The 23581-nt window shown below is 42.5% G+C and overlaps 2 protein-coding genes across 4 annotated transcripts in view; one reads left to right on the top strand and one right to left on the bottom strand.

Moving 5' to 3' along the window:
- Positions 1-11229, top strand: part of LOC124271255 (X-ray repair cross-complementing protein 6-like) — a 30601-nt gene extending 19372 nt beyond the window's left edge. The window contains exons 15-21 of one of the 2 annotated variants that reach the window (XR_006896986.1): positions 2777-2905; positions 3359-3470; positions 3714-3875; positions 7882-7982; positions 9165-9257; positions 10521-10713; positions 10774-11229. Coding sequence is in view for 1 of the 2 variants with exons in the window: in XM_046706348.1 (XP_046562304.1) it covers positions 2777-2905; positions 3359-3470; positions 3714-3875; positions 7882-7982; positions 9165-9257; positions 10521-10640 (717 nt within the window). In the remaining variant the exon portion in view is untranslated. Of the gene's footprint in view, positions 1-2776; positions 2906-3358; positions 3471-3713; positions 3876-7881; positions 7983-9164; positions 9258-10520 lie in introns of both variants that reach the window. The other variant, XM_046706348.1, reaches the window with a different exon arrangement.
- Positions 11230-12082: 853 nt separating this feature from the next.
- Positions 12083-23211, bottom strand: LOC124271256 (ruvB-like 2). 2 transcript variants are annotated; one of them, XM_046706351.1, is made up of 16 exons: positions 23176-23211; positions 21503-21557; positions 20788-20913; positions 20314-20343; positions 20167-20208; positions 19041-19170; positions 18254-18320; positions 17488-17594; positions 16946-17039; positions 16372-16495; positions 15410-15504; positions 14875-14993; positions 13949-14068; positions 13592-13721; positions 12610-12733; positions 12083-12223 (listed from the first exon to the last, which is right to left on the bottom strand). In XM_046706351.1, the coding sequence occupies exons 1-16, from the start codon at positions 23182-23184 to the stop codon at positions 12204-12206; spliced, it is 1392 nt and encodes a 463-aa protein (XP_046562307.1). In that variant the 5' UTR covers positions 23185-23211; the 3' UTR covers positions 12083-12203. The 2 variants fall into 2 exon arrangements, with proteins under 2 accessions (XP_046562307.1, XP_046562305.1); XM_046706349.1 differs by lacking the exons at positions 20167-20208; positions 20314-20343; positions 20788-20913; positions 21503-21557; positions 23176-23211 and adding an exon at positions 20238-20251.
- Between the last annotated feature and the right edge of the window lie 370 nt (positions 23212-23581).

Here is a 23581-nt window from a genome sequence, read left to right as displayed (position 1 = left end):
TCTCATACTGACTGTGTGTTGTTTCAGACTTACGCTGGTAGCATGACCCGTGAGGGAAACAAGCTGTCTCATACTGACTGTGTGTTGTTTCAGACTTACGCTGGTAGCATGACCCGTGAGGGAAAACAAGCTGTCTCATACTGACTGTGTGTTTTTTTCAGACTTACGCTGGTAGCATGACCCGTGAGGGAAACAAGCTGTCTCATACTGACTGTGTGTTGTTTCAGACTTACGCTGGTAGCATGACCCGTGGAGAAACAAGGTCTCCATACTGAAACAAGCTGTCTCATACTGACTGTGTGTTGTTTCAGACTTTCATGACTTCGCTGGTAGCATGACCCGTGAGGGAAACAAGCTGTCTCATACTGACTGTGTGTTGTTTTTCAGACTTCACGCTGGTAGCATGACCCGTGAGGGAAACAAGCTGTCTCTCATACTGACTGTGTGTTGTTTCAGACTTACGCTGGTAGCATGACCCGTGAGGGAAACAAGCTGTCTCATACTGACTGTGTGTTGTTTCAGACTTCACGCTGGTAGCATGACCCGTGAGGGAAACAAGCTGTCTCATACTGACTGTGTGTTGTTTCAGACTTACGCTGGTAGCATGACCCGTGAGGGAAACAAGCTGTCTCATACTGACTGTGTGTTGTTTCAGACTTACGCTGGTAGCATGACCCGTGAGGGAAACAAGCTGTCTCATACTGACTGTGTGTTGTTTCAGACTTACGCTGGTAGCATGACCCGTGAGGGAAACAAGCTGTCTCATACTGACTGTGTGTTGTTTCAGACTTCACGCTGGTAGCATGACCCGTGAGGGAAACAAGCTGTCTCATACTGACTGTGTGTTGTTTCAGACTTACGCTGGTAGCATGACCCGTGAGGGAAACAAGCTGTCTCATACTGACTGTGTGTTGTTTCAGACTTACGCTGGTAGCATGACCGTGAGGGAAACAAGCTGTCTCATACTGACTGTGTGTTGTTTCAGACTTCACGCTGGTAGCATGACCCGTGAGGGAAACAAGCTGTCTCATACTGACTGTGTGTTGTTTCAGACTTACGCTGGTAGCATGACCCGTGAGGGAAACAAGCTGTCTCATACTGACTGTGTGTTGTTTCAGACTTACGCTGGTAGCATGACCCGTGAGGGAAACAAGCTGTCTCATACTGACTGTGTGATATTTCAGACTTACGCTGGTAGCATGACCCGTGAGGGAAACAAGCTGTCTCATACTGACTGTGTGTTGTTTCAGACTTACGCTGGTAGCATGACCCGTGAGGGAAACAAGCTGTCTCATACTGACTGTGTGTTGTTTCAGACTTGGGCTACGCTGGTAGCATGACCCGTGAGGGAAACAAGCTGTCTCATACTGACTGTGTGTTGTTTCAGACTTACGCTGGTAGCATGACCCGTGAGGGAAACAAGCTGTCTCATACTGACTGTGTGTTGTTTCAGACTTACGCTGGTAGCATGACCGCGAGGGAAACAAGCTGTCTCATACTGACTGTGTGTTGTTTCAGACTTACGCTGGTAGCATGACCCGTGAGGGAAACAAGCTGTCTCATACTGACTGTGTGTTGTTTCAGACTTACGCTGGTAGCATGACCCGTGAGGGAAACAAGCTGTCTCATACTGACTGTGTGTTGTTTCAGACTTACGCTGGTAGCATGACCCGTGAGGGAAACAAGCTGTCTCATACTGACTGTGTGTTGTTTCAGACTTACGCTGGTAGCATGACCCGTGGAGGGAAACAAGCTGTCTCATACTGACTGTGTGTTGTTTCAGACTTACGCTGGTAGCATGACCCGTGAGGGAAACAAGCTGTCTCATACTGACTGTGTGTTGTTTCAGACTTACGCTGGTAGCATGACCCGTGAGGGAAACAAGCTGTCTCATACTGACTGTGTGTTGTTTCAGACTTACGCTGGTAGCATGACCCGTGAGGGAAACAAGCTGTCTCATACTGACTGTGTGTTGTTTCAGACTTACGCTGGTAGCATGACCCGTGAGGGAAACAAGCTGTCTCATACTGACTGTGTGTTGTTTCAGACTTACGCTGGTAGCATGACCCGTGAGGGAAACAAGCTGTCTCATACTGACTGTGTGTTGTTTCAGACTTACGCTGGTAGCATGACCCGTGAGGGAAACAAGCTGTCTCATACTGACTGTGTGTTGTTTCAGACTTACGCTGGTAGCATGACCCGTGAGGGAAACAAGCTGTCTCATACTGACTGTGTGTTGTTTCAGACTTACGCTGGTAGCATGACCCGTGAGGGAAACAAGCTGTCTCATACTGACTGTGTGTTGTTTCAGACTTACGCTGGTAGCATGACCCGTGGGGAAACAAGCTGTCTCATACTGACTGTGTGTTGTTTCAGACTTACGCTGGTGGTGACCGCATGACCCGTGAGGGAAACAAGCTGCCTCATACTGACTGTGTGTTGTTTCAGACTTACGCTGGTAGCATGACCCGTGAGGGAAACAAGCTGTCTCATACTGACTGTGTGTTGTTTCAGACTTACGCTGGTAGCATGACCCGTGGGAAACAAGCTGTCTCATACTGACTGTGTGTTGTTTCAGACTTACGCTGGTAGCATGACCCGTGAGGGAAACAAGCTGTCTCATACTGACTGTGTGTTGTTTCAGACTTACGCTGGTAGCATGACCCGTGAGGGAAACAAGCTGTCTCATACTGACTGTGTGTTGTTTCAGACTTACGCTGGTAGCATGACCCATGAGGGAAACAAGCTGTCTCATACTGACTGTGTGTTGTTTCAGACTTACGCTGGTAGCATGACCGTGTTCACAGCTCTCTTGCGGAAATGTCTGGACCGTGACGTTGCACCCATCTGTAAATACATTCCTGGAAAAAACAATCCGCCCAAGTTTGTTGCTTTGATGCCTCAGGTAAACCTTCAAAACAACAGTCTGGTATCGTCAGTCATGATCTAGAGGGAGATTGTCACTTGTACACTCACTCCTACAATTTCTAACTCAATGATCACTTGTTCAATCACTCACTCAATCACTTGTTCAATCACTCTCAATCACTTGTTCAATCACTTGTTCAATCACTCACTCAATCACTTGTACACTCACTCACTCAATCACTTGTTCAATCACTCACTCAATCACTTGTACACTCACTCCTACAATTTCTAACTCAATGATCACTTGTTCAATCACTCACTCAATCACTTGTTCAATCATTCACTCACTCACTTGTTCAATCACTCACTCAAACACTTGTTCAATCACTTGTACACTCACTCATACAGTTGCTAACTTAATCATCACTTGTCACACAGTAACACATGCAATTACTCACTCATGCACCCACTCACTCACTCACTGTTGTAGGAGGAGGAAGTTGATGAACACAAAGTACAGACCATTCCACCAGGGTTCCACGTCATCTTCCTGCCCTTCGCCGACGACTTCCGCAAAGTCCCTGCCGAGGACTGTCCAAGAGGTGGGGACTTCACATAACATGAACCATCAGTATTTCATGAGTGTCCCTCACAGTGACCATTTCAGACATTGGTTGAGAATCAGTATTCCATGTCGGTCAACCCATTTCTGTCCTCAACAACATGATGTCACTTTTGGTCCTCAGCTGCTTATGTTGTCCTTTTCGTTCACCAACTACTAATGCTGTCAGCAATATTGCGGAACTGGGAGGAAGGGAGATAACCCATGACTGTTGTGGTTTCAGCAACTACAGAGCAGATTGACAAGGCCAAGGATGTGATCAAAAAGCTGCAGTTTAAGTTCTCCAGTGAGTCCTTCGAGAACCCAGTCCTGCAGAACCATTGGCGGAACATAGAAGCTCTGGCACTGGACCGGGATGTTCCAGATGAATTGGTCGACTATACCAGTAAGTATAACAGAGCAATGGAATCATGTGCTGCAATTCCCACAGAACAGTTTCATCCCTTAAGAGTGCCTGAAACATTTTAAACTTTTAACTTTTAAACTCATATTTGCATCCTCCCCTGATGGTGTGAGTCTAACATCCTCCACTGATGGTGTGAGTTTAACATCCTCCCCGATGGTGTATGTAACATCCTCCCCTGATGGTGTGAGTGTAACATCCTCCCTGATGATGTGAGTGTAACATCCTCCCTGATGGTGTGAGTGTAACATCCTCCCTGATGGTGTTAGTGTAACATCCTCCCTGATGGTGTGAGTGTAACATCCTCCCCTGATGGTGTGAGTGTAACATCCTCCCCTGATGGTGGGAGTGTAACATCCTCCCCTGATGGTGTGAGTGTAACATCCTCCCCTGATGGTGTGAGTGTAACATCCTCCCCTGATGGTGTGAGTGTAACATCCTCCCAGATGGTGTCAGTCTAACATCCTCCCAGATTTTGTGAGTGTAACATCCTCCCCTGATGGTGTGAGTGTAACATCCTCCCTGATGGTGTGAGTCTAACATCCTCCTGATGGTGTGAGTCTAACATCCTCCCTGATGGTGTGAGGCGTAACATCTGATGGTGTGAGTGTAACATCCTCCCTGATGGTGTCAGTGTAACATCCTCCCTGATGGTATTAGTGTAACATCCTCCCCAGATGGTGTGAGTGTAACATCCTCCCTGATAGTGTGAGTGTAACATCCTCCCTGATGGTGTGAGTGTAACATCCTCCCCTGATGGTGTTAGTGTAACATCCTCCCCAGATGGTGTGAGTGTAACATCATCCCCTGATGGTGTGAGTGTAACATCCTCCCCTGATGGTGTGAGTGTAACATCCTCCCTGATGGTGTGAGTGTAACATCCTCCCAGATGGTGTGAGTGTAACATCCTCCCAGATTTTGTGAGTGTAACATCCTCCCTGATGGTGTGAGTGTAACATCCTCCCTGATGGTGTGAGTGTAACATCCTCCCCTGATGGTGTGAGCGTAACATCCTCCCTGATGGTGTGAGCGTAACATCCTCCCTGATGGTGTGAGTGTAACATCCTCCCTGATGGTATTAGTGTAACATCCTCCCCAGATGGTGTGAGTGTAACATCCTCCCTGATGGTGTGAGTGTAACATCCTCCCTGATGGTGTGAGTGTAACATCCTCCCCTGATGGTGTGAGTGTAACATCCTCCCCTGATGGTGTGAGTGTAACATCCTCCCCTGATGGTGTGAGTGTAACATCCTCCCTGATGGTGTGAGTGTATCATCCACCACTGATGGTGTGAGTGTAACATCCTCCCAGATGGTGTCAGTCTAACATCCTCCCCTGATGGTGTGAGTGTAACATCCTCCCTGATGGTGTGAGTGTAACATCCTCCCTGATGGTGTGAGTGTAACATCCTCCCCTGATGGTGTGAGTGTAACATCCTCCCTGATGGTGTGAGTGTAACATCCTCCCTGATGGTGTGAGTGTAACATCCTCCTGATGGTGTGTGTAACATCCTCCCTGATGGTGTGAGTGTAACATCCTCCCCAGATGGTGTGAGTGTAACATCCTCCCTGATGGTGTGAGTGTAACATCCTCCCTGATGGTGTGAGTGTAACATCCTCCCCTGATGGTGTGAGTGTAACATCCTCCCCTGATGGTGTGAGTGTAACATCCTCCCTGATGGTGTGAGTGTAACATCCTCCCTGATGGTGTGAGTGTAACATCCTCCCTGATGGTGTGAGTGTAACATCCTCCCAGATGGTGTGAGTGTAACATCCTCCCCTGATGGTGTGAGTGTAACATCCTCCCCTGATGGTGTGAGTGTAACATCCTCCCTGATGGTGTGAGTGTAACATCCTCCCCTGATGGTGTGAGTGTAACATCCTCCCTGATGGTGTGAGTGTAACATCCTCCCCTGATGGTGTCAGTGTAACATCCTCCCTGATGGTGTGAGTGTAACATCCTCCCAGATGGTGTCAGTCTAACATCCTCCCAGATTTTGTGAGTGTTACATCCTCCCTGATGGTTGTCAGTGTAACATCCTCCCTGATGGTGTGAGTGTAACATCCTCCTGATGGTGTGAGTGTAACATCCTCCCTGATGGTGTGAGTGTAACATCCTCCCTGATGGTGTGAGTGTAACATCCTCCCCTGATGGTGTGAGTGTAACATCCTCCCTGATGGTGTGAGTGTAACATCCTCCCTGATGGTGTGAGTGTAACATCCTCCCCTGATGGTGTGAGTGTAACATCCTCCCTGATGGTGTGAGTGTAACATCCTCCCTGATGGTGTGAGTGTAACATCATCCTCCCCTGATGGTGTGAGTGTAACATCCTCCCTGATGGTGTGAGTGTAACATCCTCCCCTGATGGTGTGAGTGTAACATCCTCCCTGATGGTGTGAGTGTAACATCCTCCACTGATGGTGTGAGTGTAACATCCTCCCTGATGGTGTGAGTGTAACATCCTCCCTGATGGTGTGAGTGTAACATCCTCCCTGATGGTGTGAGTGTAACATCCTCCCTGATGGTGTGAGTGTAACATCCTCCCTGATGGTGTGAGTGTAACATCCTCCCTGATGGTGTGAGTGTAACATCCTCCCTGATGGTGTGAGTGTAACATCCTCCCCTGATGGTGTGAGTGTAACATCCTCCCCTGATGGTGTGAGTGTAACATCCTCCCTGATGGTGTGAGTGTAACATCCTCCCTGATGGTGTGAGTGTAACATCCTCCTGATGGTGTGAGTGTGTCATCCTCCCCTGATGGTGTGAGTGTAACATCCTCCCTGATGGTGGTGAGTGTAACATCCTCCTGATGGTGTGGAGTGTAACATCCTCCTCTGATGGTTGGAGTGTAACATCCTCCACTGATGGTGTGAGTGTAACATCCTCGCTGATGGTGTGAGTGTATCATTCTCCACTGATGATGTGAGTGTAACATCCTCCCCTGATGGTGTTAGTGTAACATCCTCCCCTGATGGTGTGAGTGTAACATCCTCCCTGATGATGTGAGTGTAACATCCTCCCCTGATGGTGTGAGTGTAACATCCTCCCCTGATGGTGTGAGTGTATCATTCTCCACTGATGATGTGAGTGTAACATCCTCCCCTGATGGTGTGAGTGTAACATCCTCCCTGATGGTGTGAGTGTAACATCCTCCCTGATGATGTGAGTGTAACATCCTCCCCTGATGGTGTGAGTGTAACATCCTCCCCTGATGGTGTGAGTGTAACATCATCCCCTGATGGTGTGAGTGTAACATCCTCCCCTGATGGTGTGAGTGTATCATCCACCACTGATGGTGTGAGTGTAACATCCTCCCCTGATGGTGTGAGTGTAACATCCTCCCAGATGGTGTCAGTCTAACATCCTCCCAGATTTTGTGAGTGTAACATCCTCCCTGATGGTGTGAGTGTAACATCCTCCCTGATGGTGTGAGTCTAACATCCTCCCCTGATGGTGTGAGCGTAACATCCTCCCTGATGGTGTGAGCGTAACATCCTCCCTGATGGTGTCAGTGTAACATCCTCCCTGATGGTATTAGTGTAACATCCTCCCCAGATGGTGTGAGTGTAACATCCTCCCTGATAGTGTGAGTGTAACATCCTCCCTGATGGTGTGAGTGTATCATCCTCCCCTGATGGTGTGAGTGTAACATCCTCCCCTGATGGTGGGAGTGTAACATCCTCCTCTGATGGTTGGAGTGTAACATCCTCCACTGATGGTGTGAGTGTAACATCCTCGCTGATGGTGTGAGTGTAACATCCTCGCTGATGGTGTGAGTGTATCATTCTCCACTGACGTGAGTATATCATCCTCCACTGATGGTGTGAGTGTAACATCCTCCACTGATGGTGTGAGCGTAACATCCTCGCTGATGGTGTGAAGAGTTTTTCCAGCTGCAAGTTACTGGTTGACCTAGTTGAGACTTATTGTTTAAAGGCCGCCCTTGAAAAAGATTGCTGTTGTTCACTCACTCTGTGTTTATCTCCAGAGCCCAATGATGAAAAGATGAAGAAGCGTGCTGGACACACTATTGATGATTTCAAAGACCTTGTGTTCCCTGAAGACTATGTCCCGGGGGCCAAGAGGAAGGTGAGCACTGACCAGTCAGTTGAATCACCTACACCAGCAGTGATAGTTTTCTAACAAATGGGATTATTTTTGGCTATTGAGCATTGACTGACTTAGGGGTTATTTGGGGCAAGAAAAGAAACTTGTTTATGTTACAGATCAAACAAAAATAGGATGGAAGGATTTTGTCTGTAAAGCTTGAAAGTATTGCCATATTGGAGAAACAGGACCAGAACTCTATGTATGGGTCAGTCAGCAAGCTGGAAACGTACATATTACTATCCTGCTACAACAGTGGGCGGTGTGCTTCTGATCTTAACACACAGGGAGGAAAGCTTGCACTCTGGAAGTCAGCCACCCTTTCAGAATTACAAGGGAGAAAAACTTGCACTCTAGAAGTCGGCCACCCTTTCAGAGTTACCTGCCCTTGTCTTCCTCTTGCTTCAAAGTACCTTGTTGCCAAGATATGGTTATAAATGTTGCCCTTACATAACCAACGGTTCTGTTGAATGTGACCTGTGGTGTTTCCCTCTGTACACCATGTAGACCATCTGCATTATTTCTTCATGATGCGAACTAAGGGGATGATTGCACACAATAGTTTATCAGATAATGTTTTCAGGCACTGATGCAGACATGCAAACCATTACAATTTTAAATCTTTGAAGCGCATTTAAAACTGGAATGCATAAGAAAAGCAAGATTTATGGATGTCAACTTCTTTATTGTGAATATTCTAAATAAAGAAGTTGACATCCATAAATCTTGCTTTTTTCAATACAATTTTGGTGTAAAACTTACAATTGTTAGTTGCTACTGTTATTCTCAAACAAAGGATAATTTTTCGCAAAATTTGCTTTTCAGGTCAACCAATAATGTAAACCAAATCTGCAAATTGTGACTCCAATATTTTGAAGGGGGATAATAGTGATATTAATTAAACAGTTGTATTCATCTGCGTAACAAGGTGGTAATCAACTCAGATAACTGTGCATAACAAGGTATTGATAGAATTTCAGTGGCGATATTGGCAAATGACAAATGACATTTGATAATCCTTCAGGTCTCACCAAAATTTTGCCAGCCGGTTGGCTATTTTGCACACTAGACTACTTTATTGAAAGAATCAGATTGAAAATGGTTGTAATTGTGAAGGCCAGACTATAAAAGCCGCTAAGGTTAATGTTTCACGATGTGCTTCAGGCAGCCCCGAGTGAGTCAGCAGCTGCCAAGGCCGCCAAGCTCGCTACAGCGATGGTGGACCTCGACATCAAGAAGGAGGCCCAGGCTGGCCGGGTAGGTGCCTTGTTCTGTCTCCTAGTTGTTGATGTCTACATGCCATATCTAGGATGCCAGGGTGGAGGGGCAGTGGGGTATCCTAGTGGTGAAAGCGTTAGTCATGCCGAAAACTTGGGTTTGATTCCCCACATTGGTACAATGTGTGAAGTCCAATTCTTGTGTGCCCTGCCGTGATATTGTGGCAATGTTGCAAAAAGTGGCATAAAACCATCGTCACTCACTGGTTTGGCTGGACTAAACATGATTATTCCCGCGCTCACTCCAGGTCGGAAATGGTACCCACCAACCTGCACGTGTTCAAATGTTGTTTGTATTTTAGCACAATACCATTGTTAAAATCATGACACTGTAGGTTCCTGATGCTTGAAAGGTAGACCTAGAAATATGATAAGCTTCATGTGTACACAATGATTCACAAAATAGATTTGTAACTGGAACTTTGGTTGGTCTGATCCAGAAGTGAATACTTGGACCTCAGTGATATTGTTACTGGAATGTTGCTGACCAAGCATAATACGACATTCATTCATTTGATTTTTAGTACCATACACAGCATATTTCAGCTAAATGATGCCAGCCTGTACATTGTCATGCTAGACCAGAGAACACAGTGTTAAATCCTGTGACACTCAATAAACAAGGCAGGGCTCCAGATAATTTTTCAACATCAGGAGTACGTACTCCTTATTTGTTCAATATAGGAGTACTGGAAAACCTTAAGTGTACATTTAGAGTACTGAATGGAAATTAATGGAGTATGAGTAATCTTGTGTTTCATTTCATATATGCACAACATTGCTTCTCTTGTGTAAACAGGGCAATGAACAATAAAACAATACTTTATCAGATAAATACGACTGTAAATGATTCTAAGACCGTACACCATTGCTGTGGTGCGTATCTGCTACGGTTTCTAAATTATTTCCTACCATATCGTGCATATTTTTTTTCCGTACATACGCCGTTACGACCCTTATCTGGTACCCTGCAAGGCCGCCATATATCTGGAATATTGCTGGGTGCGGTGTTAAACACCAACAACCAATCAACAAGGCCACTGTGTCTGACCTGTATATTTACGTTATTTTGTACAACCTACACAGGATGCCAGGGATTAATTCTGGAATACTGACAGGGGCATTTCATTTCTGATTCATTATTTATCAAAGCTATATGTTGGGTAAGAATAACATATAGGTTATAACACAGCAAGTCAGAGAGTGAATTATATTGTGATTGACATATTTTCTTGTTTTTCAGCTGGGTAAACTAACTGTGGCAGTGCTGAAGGAGTTTATCAAGAAAGAGAAGATCCCATCATCAGGATCAAAGAAGGCCGACTTGATTGATGCCATCAGTGCCCACTATGGCGTGGAGTGACAGCGTTGTTGGCAACTCAAGTCCTCACATGGAGACTCGGTTTGACTTGTCTTGAAAGTGTTGTCATGTAGTCGGCAGGAAGAGGCTGTTTGCACATTATATTCCCATTTTATCATCACCAAGTTGTAGACTTTGTTAAAAAATAGTGACAGTTGAACTACACACCATATAGCAATGTTCCTACCTTTGGATTCGTACAAGTTTATTGCATCATGGACTGGTTCCACAACTGATATTAGCTCCACAACTGGCATTAATAGAAACTTGTCAAAACTGTTAGCTGATAGCTCTGTTGAACAGAACTCAGCACTTAAAAGAATGTAAGAAACATAATGTAAGCATGAGGTTGTTTTATTTAATGATTACGTTTCAAGGTATGTGGTATGAAATATCAAGGATTTCATCATCAAATTCGGTGTTCACCTGGTGGCGATTTCTGTACAAAGGGACATAACTCAGTACCCACTACACGTCTCCAGACATTTGTTGGTTTCATTGGGAACATTTCCATATGGGTTTAGCAGTTTTTACTCATTCTGTTGTTCTTTGTGGCATTTCTATGTTTATAGAAATAAACGTGTTTCCTAAACCTTGTCTGCGTGATCTTTATGAAGATATTCAAGTGTAACCATCTTCATGCTTATAAGAAACTCTGCAGCATTTTGGTACAGGTAATAATGTGATCGATACTGTTACTGGATATATAACTGGTCAAACCAGGGGTTGATGTCATGAGCACAGATCCACACTTACTCTGGTTGTATGTAGACGTAATGCAGCATGTGGTCTGGATCAGTTAACTTGGTTGATTGAATTTCATAGTGCCCTACAGCATGGGTTGTTACACAGTATCAATTGTATGGCCTGAACTTGGTTGTTTACAGGCCGCTGAATCTTGCAATAGTCTGTTTACAGGCAGCAATATTCCAGCAACATCATGGGCTTCACACATTGTACCCATGTGCAATTCGAACCGCTTTGGCTAGTGGTGTTGAACAACTCAGAACACACACACCTAGCTGGTCACACATCACTGAAACTGTCACAACCCTATCCTCTGGATAAGCATCAACCCAAAATATGACACATCAGGGTTTTACGCAACACGCCAATGTGTGTCCAGTACGCACACATGTAGAGGATGGACGCTGTGTGCAGAAGGACGCACAGTATTATTCTCTGTACCTACAACACATCTATGATTTTGTTAGAGTGTTTGTTTCTTTCAGAGCAGTTACATGCATCATTTCATCCATCAGTCCACATGTTCAATAATTCATTCCAGGCTCTAAAACGTTATCAAAACATACAGTTCTCTACACCATTACTTCACAGGGCCCTCACATTGCCTGCAAGGACCCTTAAACTAGAGGACGGAAACTGGAGTTAAAACCCTTCACACTGTGCCGCATCACTTCAATATGTACTCCGACTACATACGATTGTAGTTTGAATTTTATTATAAAAGTTTGTACAATTTTGCAATGATGAACACAATGAGACTGCCCAGCATGGAATAAAGTCCTTTGTCAGATCCAGTATGGCTGCCAACTGAGTCGGCCATCAGCTTGTTTCCATTGATTCTGAAAACAGATGGCGTAAGAGGTAAAACAATAGCTTCTCACACTAAATGTTTTCATCTCTCTGATGTTTCCAATAACGAATTACAATAATGAGACATACTGTCATGTGCAAAAACTGAAGTAAACTACAATTAGGCCAAATATATTTCCTTCTAAAAAAATTGAAAAATCATCTCAAGTAGCTTCTATTACATTTTCCATGAAAATCACTGCATTGTAAAATAACTGAAATAGTATCAATGAATACAAGCTAATTGATTTATTAAACCAATCTGCTGAATTAGGAGATAAACATACTATGTTTGAAAATTAGATGAATGTTTGACCAAATTGATAATCTTTACATTTCATATGAAACCGAAAGCGTTAATTCAACTCGTGACTACCTGACTCTGGCATCTCGTTGAACATAAACTCTTGTTGGTATTCCTTCAGGAACTGTGTTGATCTTGACTCGTCAAGGAACAGGGAGTAAACTCGCTTGATATCATCCACATCAACCTCGGCACCCTGAGAACACCACACAAACATCAACACTGCATAAACAGTAGTCATCCAAATACAAATATCATGACACATGTCATTGTATTCCAATTGCATGGATCTATGCTCATGCTGTTCACCACTGGCTTGTCTGGTCCAGACTTTATTATTTACAAACTGCCACTATATAGCTGGAATATTGCTAGCGTTAACAACAAACAAAAGCGTACAGTTTTGCTTCATAATTTTGTAAGGAACTAGCTTCAATTTTCATTTGTTTGTCACTCCACGCTGCATTAGGCAATATTCCAGCTATGCTACAGAGGTATGTAAATAAATGAATCTGGACCAGACAATCCAGTGACTGATATGATAAACACGGATCTACACTATTGGGTTATGATGGCAAACTAAGTCATTTGGTCACCTCCAACAACCAACAAAGGTTGCTTGGGATTAATTCTGACCTGAACCCAATGGAAAATCACAATGAAGTTACATCATACCTCTTGTTGGATGCATGTCATCACATTCTAACTGAATAGCACAATGCTCAAGACATCAATCACTGGATTGTCTTGTCCAGACAGTAACATACACACCAGCTGACCGTTACATTTTTGAGAGGTGGTTTTGAAGCCACTTTGTGCAGTATTCCATCAAGGAAAAACAAACAGGACAAACCGGGATTCGATCATAGGTTCAGTTATGCCCAAAGGATGCAACTCTGCACAGCAAACTGCAATAGCTTAGACAACAGTGCTACCTGAGGCATGAAGACCTGAAATCAGTGTGACTGATGGATAATAACAGAAGGCATCTACAAGTACAGATCACTTGGGACCATTTCCAACAAAGGCCTGACTATGCAAACCAGTGACTAACCTTCCTCTTGCGACAACACAGACTGGCAGTGGTGATGAGCTGGATGGAGTATCTCAGTGATGTCTCCATCCCGATGCGGGTGAGTACTGTCAGGGCATCTTCATTCATCTCTACGTCTTCCTCCTCACACCTGCATTACACAACAGTCAATGATGGACTGAGATAGAGAAATCTACCTGTATCACATATAACAATAGTTCAACAGGGGATTTTGACACACCACTACACCCGATATCACACAACATTTAGAGAAAAACACCTTACATCCGACAACACTTTATCAATAGGGAATTTTGACAGACCACAACCCCTGCACCACACAACAGGTGAATTAACTACAAACAACAGGTTCCATACCTGATCTTGAGAATCTGTTTGATCTCTTTCTCTTCGTAGGGGGATGTTGTGATGATGAGAAGTCTGTCCAACAGGTCGATGGGGATACCGTGAGGGCTCTTGTATTGTGTGCCACGGATCCTGGACAGAAAGAAGTACTCCATTAAATAGGTGGATTATTATTGTGCAGTGAGACAACACAGGAGTACAATGTGGAGAGAGACAGAAATCATCCTGTGGGTCGAGTAGTTTTACAATAACAATGAACCCACTACATGTTAAGGCTATGAAAATAAGCATAGAGTGAGTGAGTTTAGTTTTACGCCACTTTTAGCAATTTTCCAGCAATATCACGGTGGGGGACACCAGAAATGGGCTTCACACATTGTACCCATGTGGGGAATCGAACCTGGGTGTCTTCAACGTGACGAGCAAACACCTTAACCACTAGGCTACCCCACTGCCCCAATAAGCATAGAAGTCAATTTAGTTCTTGTAACAAACCTTATATTAATAATAAAAATAGGCAACTGCAAACACTCCTGCCAATTACCTCAAATACTTTGCAATGCACTTTGAATGTAATGTGGGCAAGTTTGCTTTCTATGTAACTTTGAACATTTTTTCATTCCAAAGTGATACATGCCTTACATATCTGAAACCTATGTGTAGAAGTGTGGTGCTGACAAACCAAGGCTCACAATCAGGTTGAACCTGGGATTTGACAGCCTGTAAATAATTGAATTTGAACTAGATAATTCAGTGTTTATACATTATGAGCGACACTTCATGCCATGCTGTATGACATGCAATCAGCTAAGTAATTGATTCGACCCCCCAATCTAGTTGGTTGCCTTGTACAAGCACAGGCTTGTGGGCATCTCCAGAATCCCATCCAACTAACACCCCCTCCCTAAACTAAAATATATGATGCGGTGCCAACTGACTTTGTGATGCCTCTGTTGGTAGCCACAATGAGGATGGGAGCCATATCACTCTCCAGGGCGCGGTTCAGGTAGGAGAAGCACTCGATGTCCAACATGTGAACCTCGTCAATAAACAGCACCTGAAACACAGCATACATTCAGAACCATTACAACATAAACAGCAGATATTGTTAATTGCAATTATGGGTTTCACTGTACCCATACGCAGACTTGAACCTGTATCATCTGAGCCAGTCAGTATTTGAGAAAGTGACTGTTTTTTCATACTTCATTCAATATTCAAGCACTACCACTGCCTGTAAATATCAAGTATGGCCCAGCGAGTGAGTGAGTGAGAGTGTTTCATGCCACTTTTAGCAATATTCCAGCAACATCATGGTAGGAAACACCAGAAATGGTCTTGAGACATCTTATCTATGAAGGGAATCAATCCCGGCTCACTGGCATGACAAGGAAACGATCTCTCTCTCTCTCTCTCTCTCACACACACACACACCCTCCCCTCTTTCCACACTGTTTGAACCAAATAACATACCCCAGGTACAACTTCAGCCTTCCCCTCTTCCCTCCATTCTGCAACCTTTGCATTGATTTGCTCTCTGACTTCTGCCTTGATTTCACCAGTGTCCCCTGAAACACAACATGACATTGGACTTGGTGAAGAACTGTACACTGAATATCATAATCTGCATTTTAAAGCCATACAAGGTCTGATAGATACCAAGCATCTTCCAATATGAATGAAATATCTGGCTGTGTATTTATTTCTCCTCTTGTTTCTCAGGCGACAGAAAATGAGATACAAAGAGTTTTAATCTGTTTTGTATTCTCCTGACTGCCCTATCTTTTGCGGGCATTACTCTAAAAAGAAGGTTCCATTATCTAACTTTTAAAACAATATTAAGCAGTGTATTGGCCATACAGTAGTCACAGTAATAACCACCCTGGGCTTTCAGAAAAGCAACAAAGAGAGATGCTTGTTAAAAATCTAAACACTACAGAGGCCTCATGGATATCAAGAGCCTGACTGAGAGTAGAAATCATACAATCATAAAACAAGAAGACAAAGTCATCAATATCCCCATAATGGCAAAATACTCTTCATGATTATGTCTACGAGTTATGATTATGTCAAATATCCAAAATGGAGCACTATCACCAATTTCAGGCTAAGTCAAACTTGTTGCCACGGAAAAGCCAAAACTTTTTATTCAAATTCTAAAACTACCAAAAGGCACCAGTACACCACCAGATCTATCTATGTGCCAAGTTTGGTGAAGAAATAGTGAAACGGTTTTAGAGTTCTGCTCGGGAAAAAAGACTAATGTGCATGGGCCGGATGGGCGGCATACGGACGGATCGAGGAGTCCATTTTAATACCCCTTTAAAGCGGCGTTGCGGGGGATATAATAGGACCTCATGGATGTCACATTCTTACTAGAGAGTCTACCCAAGGTTGCCTCTAGTGTGGTGGTGCCAGACTTCCTGTGTGCCTACCTGAGAAGAGGGCAAGGAACCCTTGTGTACGGCTGTTGATGACATCGATCTCATGCAGAGTGACAGTGTGGACCACTTCCTTTCTCTTCTGTAGTTCACCTTCAGGGCACTGGACAAACTTTGTCTGAAGAGCAGTAAGAAAATCTTGTGCGAAAGCCCCAGAAATTGCAAACAATGAAAACATTCATTCAGATTCAAACAAAGCACTGACTAAAATTCCTTGATTTTGAAAGGTAATGGGTACAGCATACACAGTGAAAGGTGACTATAGTTCAACAGAAACTGGCATGGGATTTGAAATACAAGATGGCCACCACCAAAAAAACACCAACAGTGTTTGTTACCATCTGGAATTTTGAAAGCTCTCTGTCAGCAAACAAAAAGTATATGCCATTGGAGCTAAGTGATTAAGATTCAAAATGTGTGGATGCTAAAAATACTGTAGCCAAACCAAGCAGTCAGCAGAAGTGCAGTGTTAGTCAGACAGAGCATATTGGTACGCCCATGGTTCCAATAGTGACACACAGTAAAGCTGGCATTAAAAGATGAAGGGATACAGCAGCAAAGATCCTACCTGGGATCCCATAGCATCATAGTCTCGTGCTCGTGTGAACGATCTTCCAAGCTTTGTGATCTTTCCTGTAGCCTTGTCAATTGTGATAATATCTCTGAAAACATGGTGAAAGAGATTCAATTACCAATAGGAAGAAAATATAGGTGCAGGTCATGTGATGAGTCATGTGATGAGTGAGTCTAATAGCAATATTCCAGCAGCAATGGTTCCACACACAGCCCCCATGAAGAGAATAGAACCTATGCTTTCTATTAAGGCCATCATACATACAGCTTGGAAGACATGGAAATGGCGTTGGAAGATAGATTATCTTTGTGATCAAAATCATGCATACTGACTTGGCATTTTCAGATACTTGTGCAAACAGACATGTGAAGCAGGTGAAGATGAAGAGATATATCATGAGCAATAGTTCTATCACAACCCACTGAACATGTTAAAATTGTCAGTAGCAGGAGAAGTATTTTTAAGTGAAGCAGCACAAATGGCTCTAAGATCAAAATTAGTTCATCTTTCAATATAGCCTGAGTTTCCTCCCTTACCCAGCTTGAACCTTCTCCTTGGTGAGAGACTCAATCATCTTCTGTCCCAAGTCATAGATTGTTTCCATCTCTGTTGTCTTGAGGGTCAGCTTTCCCACCTTGGCTCCCTGCAACATGAACATGACTACAGACACATGTCTCCATGGAAACAAAACATGAGTGGTTCAGCCAATCAAGTTCTGAGATGTAGCCAGTATCAGGTGATCTTTAACCCTATCAACATCTACTGATCAGGTTTATTATGGACCTTGACTCCTAAATGTTACTTTTGCTTAAAATCCTATATTTTATCCCAAGCTTAATCAACCTACTACTCAATGGAATGAAACAATGACACTTTTTCATATAGGAAATGATCAAGAAAAAATATGCATGGCCATACAAAAATGTGATAAAACATGTGTTGACAAACATCCGGGACAGGAAATCACTTGACTTTTCAACAGAATGTAAACCATTTATATCCAAGTTCATTGACTTAATAACAGTGGGGCTTAAAGACATACAGGTGCTGTACCCATGAGCTGAATTAACCATGTTCTTAAAGCAACAGACTTTCAACTTAGTTTTTCTTTAGTGAGCTTAGTTTTACGCCGCACTCAGCAATATTCCAGCCATATGGCGGATTTTCAATTTCAACAAACTACACAAATCCACGCAGTGACTTCCAGCAGCAATCCGCTTGTGACAATGAAACTTCAATGTTCAGCTCTAAAGAACAACCAGTGTTAATGCAGAAACTGTGGCACACATTGTTCATACTTACAGTTCCTGTGGCTGGACGGTCTATTTGTACTTCCACGACTTCACCTTCTATAATTTCTGTCTCTTCCCTTAAAAAAGTGGACAATTTCAGTGAAGATTCTCACTACTTAGTATATTTATTGCATGTCCTAACTTCCTAGAAATTGAAACTCTTATTCAGCCTCAGAAATGTTTTTAATGGTTGCCATTTTCACAATTTCTGTCATATCCGTCCAATATAGAAGTACTGAGAAAGGATTCAGGATAGGATTACAGCCTTCAAATCTACTTGTCAATGAGGACTGACATTAGATCTTTACTTCATCAACATGTTCATCACAATTTGCATGGCATCCTAAGGCTGTATTCTCATTGCTATGTATAAGCAAGCCCATAGATGGCTAGAACATGTAGAGCAGCATGCAGTATGACCATCATGGAATGGTAGTTGTAAATAAAGCAATATTATACACCCTTTTAACAATAAATGAGTGAGTTTTACCCTGCTTTTAACAGTATCGCAGTGAGTTTATTGTGAGTATGCCCAAAAGATGCACATCTGTGACATTTACCAGTTTGGAGAATCCCATGAGCGCAGATATGGTGCTGACAAACTAGACCCATAATTTGAGTTAACTTGATATGCCCAAGGGACACAACTCTGCAGCACCTTAGACAAGTGGGCCACCTGTCTCCTTCAATAAACAATCCCTTTTAACAAACAACATTTACCACCCTCTAGAAATCCTCTCCATGCCTCACTACAACTCAAGGCCCTGAAACAGGGCCATGTACAAATGTCCACTTACTTAATTCGGACTCCAATGGACTTCCTGAAAGCCTGTGTTAGAGCCTCCGTCTTGCTCATCTCCAGGGAGAAGATCTCGCTGCCAGCGATGCTTGTGAAAGGTGTGTCTGAACCAAGCGCCTGGGCAATGCCTGAAATGTCCAGTAATAATAACATGCACATGTGTAACACACCAACTTGCAGCTCCATGGGGAGTATAGAGCCCTAGCAGGTGATTGATATTATGAGCAATGATCTCTGCCATTGGTGTACACTGACAGAGTCCACCACTCAGAGTGTGATCACCTGATTCATCATACAACCTATTCTAACCCGGAATCCCTCTGGGACATCTTCAAGAAGTTGTTTTATGGTTGATGTTTTTTGTTCTTTAACACCACACTCAGCAATTTTCCAGCTACATCACAGCCGTCTGTAAATAATCAAGTCTGACCAGATAATCCAGTGATTGACACCATGAGCATTGATCTACACAACTGGGATATGATGACTTGTGTCAACAAAGTCAGCAAGCCCGACCACCTGATCCCTTTAATCGCCTCATACAACAAGCATGGGTTCCTGAGGTGAGGTGAGGTGAAATTGGGTTTAACATCGTGCTTGAGAATTTTTCACTCATATGACGACGTGCATGTGTGTGTATGTGTGGCTGCTTGTACTAGCCCAGACTTAAGCTGGTTTTATAGTGCTAGCTCACTGAGATACCATGCCGCAGTGAAGCATGAATATCCCACTCAGACACATTATACTGACTCCGAGCCGACCAGTCCTTGTTGTACCCATTAATGCCAAGCGCCAGGCAGGGACCAACAAGTACCATATTTTAACGTCTTTTGGTATGACGCGGCCGGGGATCGAACCCGCGAACTTCCGCTCTCCGGGCGCATGGGTTCCTGAAGACCCCTTCTCAGATCTTCATGGATTATTTACAGGAAGGAAGAGTTGAATACTGATGGTTATCATCAGATGAAGAAACTAATATGAAGCAGGCAATCAGTTCTCACTTAAACTGTCCAGATAATCACACAGAAATATCAATGTAGCTGAATGCTTCTAAATATTGAACCTAAACCAGGGCTGTACATAAACAAAACAATCCATCAATCAATGACATCCTGAGCACTCACCCATGGCTATAGCTGTCTTGGTTCCTGGCTGGCCAGAAAACACTGCAGTAGCTGACATCCTGAGCACTCACCCATGGCTATAGCTGTCTTGGACAGTCTTGAATAATGTCAGAGTTCCTGGCTGGCCAGCTTTTAGCAATATTCAACAACATGCACGGGGACCAGCTATCTTCCCACATTGTACCCTGTCATCACAATAAACCACCTTTAATAGGTATTTGCCATAAGCATGTTATCAAAGCATTCACTACAGGAACAGTTTCCTGTGGACAGTCTTGAATAATGTCAAAGAGATGCATTTTAGAAGTATTTTAGTTATATCATTGTATGACAGCTTAATATGGCAGGAAAGAAACGATACACATGATTACTTTATTCTCAATCAGCATGTTCAGTAACTTAATACTCATAAAAACACCTTTTCCAGCTTACAGTTAATATAAAACAGTCTTTACTAAATACATCAACTATAAAACAGTTCATGATTAAACATGATCTAATTAAGGATGTATGGACTCATGCTCAGAAGATATTTTCAATGATCAACAGAATTATGGTGAATTATTGGGAAGAGAGATGGAGACAACTAATATTTGATATAATCACCAATCCAAAAGATTACCTTAATCATCTCCAAGACGACACCAGCTGCTCGCCGAGCATCCGACTGCCCCACCATTCCCTGTGATACCTTCCTTGCTTCCAACGCATCATCAAGACCCAAGCCTCGGATGTGGGAATGTGCACCTAATAAAACAAGGTCATGGTTATTTTGCATATAATATAGTGTGATAATAGGTCGGATCTCCAGATAAGCTACTTATTTTCAGAAAAATCGACTCATCACTTTACCATGTTTATATTACAATGCATTGACTGGACCTAAGCAAGTAAACATTATAATACTCTATATGAAAATATGAGTTTCAAAATTGTCGTAAGTTTTTTCCCAAAATACAAAAATGTGCCATTATCAGAAGCATGTTTGTGAGTGAGTTAGTTTTAATGCCACTCTTAACAGTTTTCCTGTTAGATCACGGGAAGTCAGCTTTGTGTAGGAGGAAAGCCACAATTGAAGCAGAAACACAATCAGGGCAAACCACAAACTGAACTCAAGACCATGATTTTTGTCATGAAAGATAAAGTATCCCAATATATACTGTATTATGGCTTAAATATTGAGATGTGTACTGATACACTAGGCAGTCATTTCATGGCAAATCTCAAAATTTTATCGTAACAAGAAAAAATGTCACATAATTTACCATGTGTACCTGACAGTGTTATCTGATAATGACTTTATCCAAGTATTATTCATGAGAAACTAAAAGCTTACCAATTCTTTCAATCTTTGTCACCTCTCTTACTTCTTGAACCTTTTCTACTGTTGTCTGGAAATACAGAAACATATAATTGAGTAATTATGCAAGCATAATGTCATTATATTTCATATTTTGTTATAACATATTCCCATATATATATGACAGCATCAATATTCTCAAAAAGAATATAGGACAAGTCCAGCTGTATTGCCTTGTGTATTGCACACATGAGTGTATATTGATGAAATAACCACTAAACATGATGATCATGATGGTTTACCATACGTTGGTTTCACATTACTTTTCAACTGTGTTTTCGGCTCGGCCGTTTATGCGCATTTCTCGCGTAGCGAAAATCCACTGGCATCCTTCCGGCTTGGTCATATGTTTATCGATAGTGTAAATGCACGCTAAATAAAAGTTATGAAAATTATTTACGTTGTGACAACTGTTCATAGCTGAGTACATACTTCCATTTGCCTCTGCTTTTCAATAATTGATGTCCTATTTTGGTTATTATCCCGTAACTCCATCAGAGATGTGTTTGTTTAGTTGTGAGAAGGGGATCTGCAATTAATATATTTCTGGAAGGGCCGGTGGTGGTGAGATGTCTTTATACAAGAGCTTGTTAACATAACTTAAATCCGGCTTCTGTTTCATAAATCAACTGGGATCAGTTGTATTCAACATAAAACTATATATTTGTTTTGATTTTATTTTTCTTTGGAGTGTTTTATGCTATCGATAAAAATACGACTAAACCGAAGCATGATGACAGTGGATAGTTTTCACACGCTTCTATGCGACACGAGGTTAATCCGGCCAGATATTTGAATATCATAAATAGTAGAAAAGTATTGTGAAACCAACGAATTACCACCACATTTCTTCGCATACAAGGCATTTTTATCTTATAAGGTATTATATATTCTTAGACTGTGAGACATTTTAGCTGCCACATTGATAAATGACATTAAACATGCAGTGGGCTAAATTTGTTCAAGGGATTATTTTGACAAGTTGTTCTCCAGTTGACTTTCCAATTTGTTCGTCCCACAATTGGTCAAGAAGTAGCAATGAAATGCTGCCTATATGGAAAGAAAAATTATAAACTACCAAATGGCTCTCAAGAAGGGAGACCTGGGCCCTTTTTGTGTGCACACTTCATCTATTCATGAAATGTGTATCCATTACAGAACAGGTATTTTTCCATTTATTACGATCATAAGGCATAGTGACATTTGTACACTAGTGGGCGAAACACACATAAGAAATTGTTGATCTAGTTGTCTGACATCCAAAGCCTAGTAAAGGGTTCAATATTATTATCTATCATCCAATAATGTAATGATGCTGCTGGGAATTCATGACAAAACACAACAAGTATATATAACAAACACGATGAGGATTGCGCTGATTAAACTCGAGCAGTCGTACATCCAAAGGATAGCAAAATATTCACGAAGCTGGGTGAGGAATTTGCTCGAAAACTAGACAACGAAGATAAACATTCATTGAGTCCATGGCAACTATCCAATATTTCTATCACAAAGCAAGAAAAGGACAATTCAAGAAATGTCATGCCGATATACTACATATGGTATGTGATCATTATCGAATAACTCTGTGTGTTATTGCAATTAATAAGCAAAAAATAAAACGAAACGTCTGGAACAAAAATGCTTACCGCCGCCATGCTGCCGGTGTGTGAAATAGCGCCCTCTGCCAAACTAACAGGAAAGGGACATAACTTATTGTAAATCGTCGAGTCCAATCTTGTGTACAATTCTTACAAATCCACAGAACGTGTTTTAACCTGTTGCCATACCTTCAACACGCGATCCAGCGAGAAACAATAAATTAATTATCATACCCTAACAACCGATTCGTGTAATCCGATGGGGTCTCAGTTTGAAAACCCTCTAACTAGTAATTTATTCATGATGGGCCCCTTCTTATTAATTAGAATTATTCTGAACTTTGTTTTATTGGGATCGTTACCATGGTAAGCTATTTATCCTACAATTACACGATACTTGAATACATAGCAGATGACTTTTCACGTGTTTATTATATAGTAATGAGGTGAAACG

This window comes from Haliotis rubra, unplaced genomic scaffold (assembly GCF_003918875.1).
Source record: "Haliotis rubra isolate DU_JTF1 unplaced genomic scaffold, ASM391887v1 Scf159, whole genome shotgun sequence".
In the NCBI taxonomy this organism is placed as follows: domain Eukaryota; kingdom Metazoa; phylum Mollusca; class Gastropoda; order Lepetellida; family Haliotidae; genus Haliotis; species Haliotis rubra.
The sequence above is the reverse complement of the archived record's forward strand: the minus strand, read 5'-3'. Positions and strand labels throughout refer to the sequence as shown.

Coding starts and splice junctions, on each gene's coding strand:
- LOC124271256 (XM_046706351.1), bottom strand. Junction 20,344..20,787: donor CGTCTTGGAGATGATTAAGG/TAATCTTTTGGA, acceptor ACAGGGTACAAT/GTGGGAAGATAGCTGGTCCC. Junction 17,595..18,253: donor ACCGTCCAGCCACAGGAACT/GTAAGTATGAAC, acceptor TTCATGTTGCAG/GGAGCCAAGGTGGGAAAGCT.